Source organism: Pongo pygmaeus, chromosome 3 (assembly GCF_028885625.2).
Source record: "Pongo pygmaeus isolate AG05252 chromosome 3, NHGRI_mPonPyg2-v2.0_pri, whole genome shotgun sequence".
NCBI classification, from domain to species: Eukaryota; Metazoa; Chordata; class Mammalia; order Primates; family Hominidae; genus Pongo; species Pongo pygmaeus.
In genome coordinates this window covers 89,864,911-89,874,035 of record NC_072376.2, presented here as the reverse complement: position 1 = coordinate 89,874,035, position 9,125 = coordinate 89,864,911, and the positions used below count along the sequence as shown (strand labels likewise).

The following is a 9,125-nucleotide window of genomic DNA, read 5'->3' as shown; positions in this document are numbered from 1 at the left end:
CTTTTGTCTCGCTTTCCACATTGGCCCACTGCCTTCACGCCACCTACCAGCTGCCCAGATCCCCCTGGGATTGGACAACACAGGATGAACGTCTCAATCCAGCGGGAGCCTGAACATCCTGGAGCTCCCACCCTTCCCCTGGCTTTGATTGGCCCTGAAAAGGATGGTGGCCAAAGAGGTTGAAGTAAGAAATATGTTTAGGAAAGGAAAAACTTGAGGCAGTCTAGTGAAGTGATTAACAACATTTGCTTAGGAGTCAGATGGCCCTGGGTTTGAATTCTGATTTGTCTTTTGCTAGTTATATGATTTGGGGCAAGTACATGCCTCAGTTTCTCCTGATGATACCAACCTTCTATAGAGTCAGCACAGTACAATAGTTAGACACATGGATTCTGGTTCCACACTGGCTGAATTTGAATGCTGGCTTGTCATTTAGTAGCTGCAGCCTTGACCTCCTGGGCTCAAGCAAGCCTCTCTCCTCAGCCTCCTGAGTAGCTGGGACTACAGGTGCACACCTCCATGCCCAGCTAGTTTTTATTTCTGTTGAGATGGAGTCTCATGAGCAAATGTCTTAACCACTGTGTCCCAAGGGGGGGTGATAACAGTAGATGCTTTATGTGAAATAGTGGTATTTCTTATTTGAGACTTCTGAATATTTGTCTAACTACCAAAGGAGACCAAAATCAAATTAAAGAATGAAGTGATTCCTGATCTCTAAACACTGGAATCTGAAAAACGCTACAAGGCAGGATCTTGATGACATTTTATCAGCCCTTTATGTGCGTGTGTGTGTATTTGTAATTTAAAAGACACTGAATTGTAGACAACAGAAAATATAGTAATTACAGGTGCTTTTAATTTTCTCCCAAGAAAATATTTAATAACATAAAAATAAATTTAAAAATAAAAAGAAAAGTGAAAGAGAGAGTCAGAGATAGCTTAAAACCTGGGTGAACTGGGAGCAGACCCCCCAAAGCAGTTGGTAAGCAGTAGGGGGGTGGGGTGGGGAGAGGAACACACAGTGGGGCTCAGTGGTGTGGTGGGTAGGATATCCAGGCTGATGCCAGGGGCAGATGGGGACCAGAGTTCAAGTGTCTTCTTTGTCTGTTGGTCAAACTCAATGCAAAACTGTCAAATGAAACATTAGTGACTTTAAGAGTCAATATGACACAGTGAAAATGGGTTTGATAAGTGTTTGAAGTCTGGAGGAAATCACGGTTAGTATGCGGTAGGTAACATTAGGGGGAAGAGGCCCTCATAGCCAAGTATTTCCCACTGTGTTAATATCAGGAATAACTTCACTCATCCTTTGCCAAATGATTTTAGATAATCTGTAAAAGGCAAATGAGATACAAAGAAAAATTAACCTCATAAAATCCTACTTTAAGAATCAGAGAATGTCTACATTTGAGTATATGCTCTTGTTAAGAATGAATTGCTCACAGCCTGGACAACATGGTGAAACTCCGTCTCTACAAAAAAACACAAAAATTAGCTGGGTGTGGTGGTGTGTGCCTGTAGTCCCAGCTACTAGGGTGTCTGAGGTGGGAGAATTGCTTGAGCCCAGGAGGTTGAGGCTGCAGTGAGCTGTGATTATGCCACTGCACTCTAGCCTGAGCGACATAGTGAGACTCTGTCTCAAAAAAAAAAAAAAAAAAAAAAAAAGAAGAAATTGCTCATAATTAAGGAAAATGTTTGCTCAACTTTATTGAATGTCATTAGATTTATAGGAATCATTAAAGAATTTGATACCAGAGTCCCCCACCCGGCCCCCCACAAAAAAAAAGTCAGTGAAAAAGATGTCAGTGAAAGAAGTTTGTCAAGGCAAATGTGTGAAAGAATACGTGTGTACATCACCCTTTAAATGCTTTTCCTGAGTATTCTGTGGAGTCTGGGGATCTTCGAATGCTATTAATCTTAGACAGTAAATTTTATAAAGAAATTCTTTAAAAGTAGGATTCAATTCTCCTCCATAGTGAGTTTTTAGGCAGAGGATATCTACTACGTGGATTCCTTTGCCTCTTGACAGGCTCAAGTTCCATCTGCCTCCCAGGCAGCTTTTTGAGTCTTTCATGGAAGCCTGCTTTTAATATATGCCATAATTTTCGTCTTAATTCAAGCCACATGTTCAAATTTGAGGCTTAAATTCTCATTCCACTGTTTTCTAAGAAATTTTAAACATTAAACAACAAGTATATAATCAAAATAATCCTGTATTACTTATAACTGAATAACTATTTTCAAAGAAACTTTCCTCCCTAATGAATAAGAATGCAATCTCCAAGTGTATATAGGGTGCTGTGAGTGAAGAAGCTTGAGTTTGCCCCATCAGCTTCTGCAAGGTTATTTTTACATGTAGTCTCATGCTTATTTGTATGGGGAAGTTCTTTTTCCTGGAAAAGATTTAACTAAGCACAAAACTAAAATCCAGAGCAGGGATAAGGGAAGAATGCAGGTGTTCTTAGCGGAAATATCGGCATCAGGGAATCTTTCTCTTAAACGCTGGAACTCTTAGAGTTGAAGAACTTCTTCTGTGAAGCAGAAACAAAAACAAAATTGTCATGTTTAGAGACACACAAGAAACTGTGGCTTTCCTCTGGAGATACCGGGTAAGGACCGTCATGTATACTGGCTTCTAGTTTGGTTTACTGAGCTGCTGAAATGAGCTACCCCTACTCCATCTGATAAGCAATAACGGTGAAAAACACACATTTGTCTTAGGAACTTCTCATAAATTCAAACTAGTCCGTATTTTGACTGCCCAGGAAAGGGAAACTCTTCAGTACAAGTTGGAATCTGAAACCCCTTGTTATGCCTAACTTACTTTCTCAATATTTCCATTATTCTTTGTATCCATTCAGCTTGAGGGTCCACACACACAATTGACTTGTTCTTCTTCCAGACTCTGGGGGAAAATAAAAATTAAATAATTCAGTCTTACATTTTAGTCAATCCTATACTTTTAATAAAGAAAAGAGTTGGGTACAAAAATAATTATTCCTAGATGAAGTGAAATTGGAGCTGGGCAGTTTGGGATCTGGAATAGGTGATTGGTAGCATGGGGTCAGAGGAATAAGAAAACAACCATTTGTGGACCAGTATATGTGAGCTGGTGGGGTTGAATCCAAAGCTGAGAGGGCTTCACATGTCAGAGTTTAGTGTTTTGTTGATAACCTTTACGTGTATTGGAGAACAACCAAATAACTGACTCCAAGATTGGCTCACTTCTAAAGTTATATCACAATATCTTTAAAATGTGCTTATCTGTTGCACTGCATTTGGGAGAACAAAATAAGCTATAGAAAACACTCTCTTGAGAACCTGAATTCCACTGAAAAAAAAAAATTCAGTGCAATTTCACATGGCAGGCATGCTGCAGAGCAGATTGCTTGGAGTGACATCTGCATTTTGTCGAATTACCACTTAGCAAGAATTTTCCTGCTCTAAGATATTAAGCAATAGCAAAAGTGGCAATGATAATTAATAGCTAATATTTATCAGGTACTTATAACGCACCAGACACTATGCTTAGCAGGTAACATGGATTATTTCAATTCATCTCACAAAAATCCTTTGCTGGAGAAACTATTATCTCATTACCTTCTGATGATGAATTTAGGCGAATTTAAATAACTTGTTCAAGATTGCACAACAAATACATGATACGGCAGGATTCAAATGAAGATTATCTGACTCCAAAGCCCACATTTTTCTTCACTGTTTTTCATGAGCATGACCTGAGTGGTTACCAAGTGCCAGACATAGTGTTAAATGCTTTATCTGCAGTGGAAAAGTGAGGTCTCCCAGACAGCAGAAAACTGGGAGACTCTACCCTCTACTGGTGTGAACTCAAACAAAACACAATTTCCTTATATGTCATTTATCTTAGTTATAAAATGACAAACAGCCAGCAGCATGGTAGCTTATGCCTATAATCCCAGCACTTTGGTAGGCTGAGGTGGGCGGATTGCTTGAGGCCAGGAGTTCGAGACTAGCCTGGGCAACTTAATGAGCCCTCATCTCTACAGAAATAATAATAAAAAAAAAACTAGCTGGGCATGGTGGTGTGCACCTGTAGTCCCAGCTACTTGGGAGGCTGAGGAGGGAGGCTTGCTTGAACCCAGGAGGTCGAGGCTGCAGTGAGCCATTATTGTGCCACTGCACTCCAGCCTGGGCAGCAGAGTGAGATCCTGTCTCAAAAAATGAACAAACAAACAAAAAAAACCCAAAACACACAAAAAAACCCCACAAAAACCCCAAAACAAAAAAGACAAACAGCAAGGATCTATCCATCTAACTCTGAAACTGCACCTTTGCACATGAATCTTAGAGAGGTCACAGGGCATGGAGCAGTTGGGTTTTCAGACAGACACTTCCAATTGGGTTTCTGAGTTCATGATGGAAAGACAGATTTCTGATCATCTGGACTCACGGTATTTTCACCTCTGACTGGCATGAATTTCTCACAATAATCTGAAGCTCTCATTTCTGTATCTGGTTAAAATTCAGAAATGCAGAATTTGATGAAAAGATATAAAATCAGATTTTTGTCATTTCAAAACAATCAAAGTTAAAGCAGAGAAAATTAAGGTGCATTACCTTCCTTGGTTGACAGGCAAGAGACTTGAGTCATGACAGAGGAAATGGAATCAAAAGAAAGGGGTCCCAGTTTCCTAAACAGCCAGGGGCACTGCTCCCAAGTAGGGCATGGCTAACCTTCACATCTCTGAGTTGTGAAGGTAATAATTGTAGTTTAGTTAGACATCATTGTTAAAGACATTAGTGAAATGCCTTTTTAGTGAAAAATTACCATATGCACTTTTGATATCCCATATTTCGACTGGTCCAAGGCCCCAAGCACTGGTAACAAAATGTGACAAAGAGGAAGTAGCTGCTTACAAACATTGCAAAATCTAAAGAAGTCCATAGGAAGAGCCGCTAATGAACGCCAAGTCAGGGATGCCCTGAGAAAGATGCTGTGCCTAATACTTCAAGGTGTCGCAAAGAAGAGGCTTTGGAATGGGGAAAATGTGAATGGAATCCTGGCTAATGCACTTTCTTTCTTTCTTTCTTTTTTTGAGATGGAGTTTCGCTCTTGTTGCCCGGGCTGGAGTGCAATGGCGTGATCTCAGCTCACTGCAACCTCCGCCTCCTGGGTTCAAGCGATTCTCCTGCCTCAGCCTCCCAAGTGGCTGGGATTACAGGCATGAGCCACCACACCCGGCTAATTTTGTATTTTTAGTAGAGACGGGGTTTCTCCATATTGGTCAGGCTGGTCTCGAACTCCTGACCTCAGGTGATCAGCCCTCCTCGGCCTCCTAAAGTGCTGGGATTACAGGCGTGAGCCACCACCCCCGGCCGCTAATGCACTTTCTAGTCCTTTCTGATGGTGTGTCTCAGGCAGTTAGTTAACCTTCCTAAGCCTCAGACTGTAAGGAACAAGACTTACCTTAATAAACTGGTTGAATAAATAAAATGAGTATGTGCATGTAAAGCACTTAGCTCAGGGCTGCTGCAAACTAAGCTCTTAATTATTAACAATTTTCATTATTAGTTTGAGAATTTTTAGCAACACTCAAGTAAATCTCTTCGACATTCTTGAGTAAGACTACTGTATGGTAACATTTGATCTGATTTCATCGGGAGAAAGAAATCTTATTTATTTTTCTCTTGAAACTTACATGATTTCTTTTCTTGGACAACCATTCCCACGGGGCAAGATTTGAATTCGATCAATGAAGCGGCTAGGGATAAAGACTGAGCTCTCTTGGACACATCTACACCTCAAGTTTGTGTAATAGACCTCCAGAACACCTGTAAACACAGAATCAGTTATTTTAATCCATTGGCATGTAATTCATAACTAGAATTTAATTACTAATCTTTCATATTGTGCATTTGAAGATTTAAAAGTTTCAAGTCAGTGCTTCCACCCATATGTCTTTAGTTTGTATATTTCTGCTTGTCTTGGCTTGAGTATTTTCAAATGTTTTCTACCAAAACTTTAAAAATAAAGTTAGCTTTTAGGCCAGGCACAGTGGCTTACACCTGTAATCCCAGCACTTTGGGAGGCCAAGGTGGGAGGATTGGTTGAACCCAGGAGTTTGAGACCAGCCTGGGCAACAAACGGAGACCCTATCTCAAAGAGCAAACAAACAAAGCAAAAAGAAAACAAAACAAAAATTAGCTTTCAAAAAAACACGGCACTTTTTGAAATCTGTGATAGTGTTATATTTGCACTCAGGTGATAGTCCACATAATAAAATTTGAGAACAGCCTCTGTAGGGACTTACGACTCAGTTATAATTAATGCAATATAAAACCAATGGATTATCTTCACTCCCAACACATAAAAACCGAGGACATGACCTGGCTCTAGAGTCCTGGGAGCAATAACATGCTGGAACAGAGTTTTCTCTATCAGACTCTCTGCCATCCTCCCCTTTCCTCTCAGAAAATGTCACAAATATATTTATTTAATATGTTGGTCCTCTGTCTGGGTTGCAAATCATTACAAAACAAAAGGCGATCATAAAAATTCAAAAGTCTTTTTATTTAACAAAAGCAATTAATACTGGATGGGTACCATTAGTACCCATCTCATGAATTTTAATGAGATCTAATGAAATCTAAGCAAAAGACATTTATCAGATCTTTTCCATCCAGCCTACTACTGTGCTTGACATACATTTATAAATAAAAAGGCTCAACTCTCAAGATGTGTACAAGTTAGTAGGGGAAACAAGCAAACAAAAACTAAAATACCACAGAAGGTTGTATTACGCTCAAAATCTAACTTGCGTGCTGAAAACAGAAGATGTACTAAGAGCTACCTCTGCTGGGAGCCATGGGAAAGCCCCGTGGAGAATGCAAGAAATTAGGGTTTTGAAGAGTGAAAATAACATGTAAAGCAAAATTAAAACTGGGGGAGAAACCTCCTCTGTGTTTTAAGAACAAAAATTTGATCTAAATCTGAGCAGAAGGCTTCTTTCTGCACATGTATCCATTCCTTCAGCCACATAAAACCTTACTACTTCAACTGGATATTTATCTATTGACACAAAGATAGCTGCCCCACTTAGACATGGAAGTCTGCTTCTTTGCAGAATGTGTGTAAATACCCCTGGTGTACTGACAGTGGTGTACTTGATGTCAGCTCTAACCATCTGGAATTACATGAAGCATGTTCACTGCAAGAGACCGGTAGAGTTCAATAATCTTTAAACCCTATATAGAGTTTGGTCAGAGTGGGTAACATTGAGAGGGAGAATAAAGAAGAGCTACATGTAAAGAATTATATATAGCAGGAGCTGAATCTGAAAAAGGCCAGGAATATACAAGCCTAATATAATTCACATGAATATTGGACTTCTGGTATCTCTTTTTTCTATAAATAAAACTCTTAACAATATAAATACTTCCAGGTTTGAAGAGTTAAATTCCTAAACACCTTGCTTTGAGAAATCTAGAAGGAACAGAGCAGTTTTTTCCCCCTTTAGTCAGACTTCCCTGCGGTTTTTAATCGAAAGAAAATTGAAGTGGTTAAAGACTATTTCTGTTCAACAAACACTGAAACGTTAAGTGAAAGTTCTCACCTTGGACTGGAGAGAGGCTGCTGACCAGCAGCATGAGAAGCAGAGATGTTGAGATGAACTTCATTCTGTCTGGAGGTAGAGTTCAGATTTGAGCTCTGAGTCCAGGCTGTGAGTTTGCAGTACCAGAGACTCCTATTTATTTATACCAGTAAGGGCCCTCCCACTGCCTTTGTCTCCAGTAGGTCAGCTGCATCATCAGTTTTAAAAGCCCCCAAATATTGCTGAGCTTGCTTTTTTAAAACTTCTCTTGCAAACTTTATAAATTTGTTTCAGAGCACTATAATAAAATATTTCTTGCAAACGTGGACTATAAGTGCCAGAGACGCTGGAGAAATCTGAGGGTGGGGAGAAAGGAAAATCTATCAGCTTGGAAGCTCCGAAGCACTGTCTTTAGTAGCGCTATTGGTGATGGTGGCTTTGATTGCTTCTCTCGGTGGAGGGTGAGCCAGGTTTCTCAGTGGCATTAGATATATACTCCATGACACTGGGGACTCCGTCGAGGACATCACATCCCTAGCATGTGGAAGGGATTCCGGCCTTTGGTAGGTGCTCAGTAAATATTTGCACAGCAAATGAATGCCTCTTTATATACAGATCCTAACGCTGATTATGCTATTGGTTTTCCTACCAGTCTTTTCCATCTCTTATTTTACTATCTGAAATATATGATTACTTATATAATCTGATCATCATGGAATTCTTAGAAGGGGGCAGTAGGCATCCCCTGCTTTGTGTGCCTGTGTCTGCATGAAGGGAGGGAGACAATAGCTTTGAGGTAGAGAATCTCTCTGGCTGTCGTGTGCAAGTCCATGAGCTCGAGAACCATGTGGCAGGGGAGGAAGTCATTGGAACTACATTAGAGGGTGAACCCCATATTACAGTCTGTTTGACATAAGCATATGTGAAGTTTGGTTTTGATCCCACCAACTAGTCCATGGGGACGATCAGCCCACAGCCTATCCCATTTTCTAGGAGCTCTTTGATTAAAAAAAAAAAGTATGTTGACAGTGGCTAGTCTGGCCTAGAATACCACTGAACTGCCCTGGAAGTGGACAAGGATGATGTATCAAACCAGACCCACTGATCTGCTAAGAAATCAGAGGTTTGGGCTTCCTGGCGCGATTTCCTAAACAATTTGGTTTTTGCTAATCAATTAGCATTGTGGATGTTTAGCATCCCAGGTGCCTCAGTATGCATGGGGGCAGAAGTGGAGGAGTGGTAATGCCACACAAGCTTCACACAAAAGCAGTTCTCCAGTCAGCCTGAACGCAGTGATGGGGCACTCATTGATCTTGAGGCAGTTCTAGTTTTTAGGATGTTCTTCCTTATGTATATGTGAAAGCTGCTTCTCTAGCAGTTTGCTTATGCTTGTGTTGTGATAAGGGGTTGAATTTTGTCCTAATTCAACCCCTTATCACAACACAAAACAATTCTAAACAGTCTTCTGTATGATGACAATCCAAATATATGAAGGCAGGGTGTGCCAGTTGTGTCCTCTGCAAAGCAGATGCTGAGATGGACATTGGAGTG

General features: G+C 40.4%; 1 protein-coding gene across 1 annotated transcript; it reads right to left on the bottom strand.

Moving 5' to 3' along the window:
- Positions 1–1,661: 1,661 nt before the first annotated feature.
- On the bottom strand, positions 1,662–7,711 carry CXCL13 (C-X-C motif chemokine ligand 13). The gene is made up of 4 exons (XM_054485426.2): positions 7,596–7,711; positions 5,682–5,814; positions 2,825–2,905; positions 1,662–2,531 (listed from the first exon to the last, which is right to left on the bottom strand). The coding sequence occupies exons 1-4, from the start codon at positions 7,657–7,659 to the stop codon at positions 2,480–2,482; spliced, it is 330 nt and encodes a 109-aa protein (XP_054341401.1). The 5' UTR covers positions 7,660–7,711; the 3' UTR covers positions 1,662–2,479.
- Positions 7,712–9,125: the final 1,414 nt, after the last annotated feature.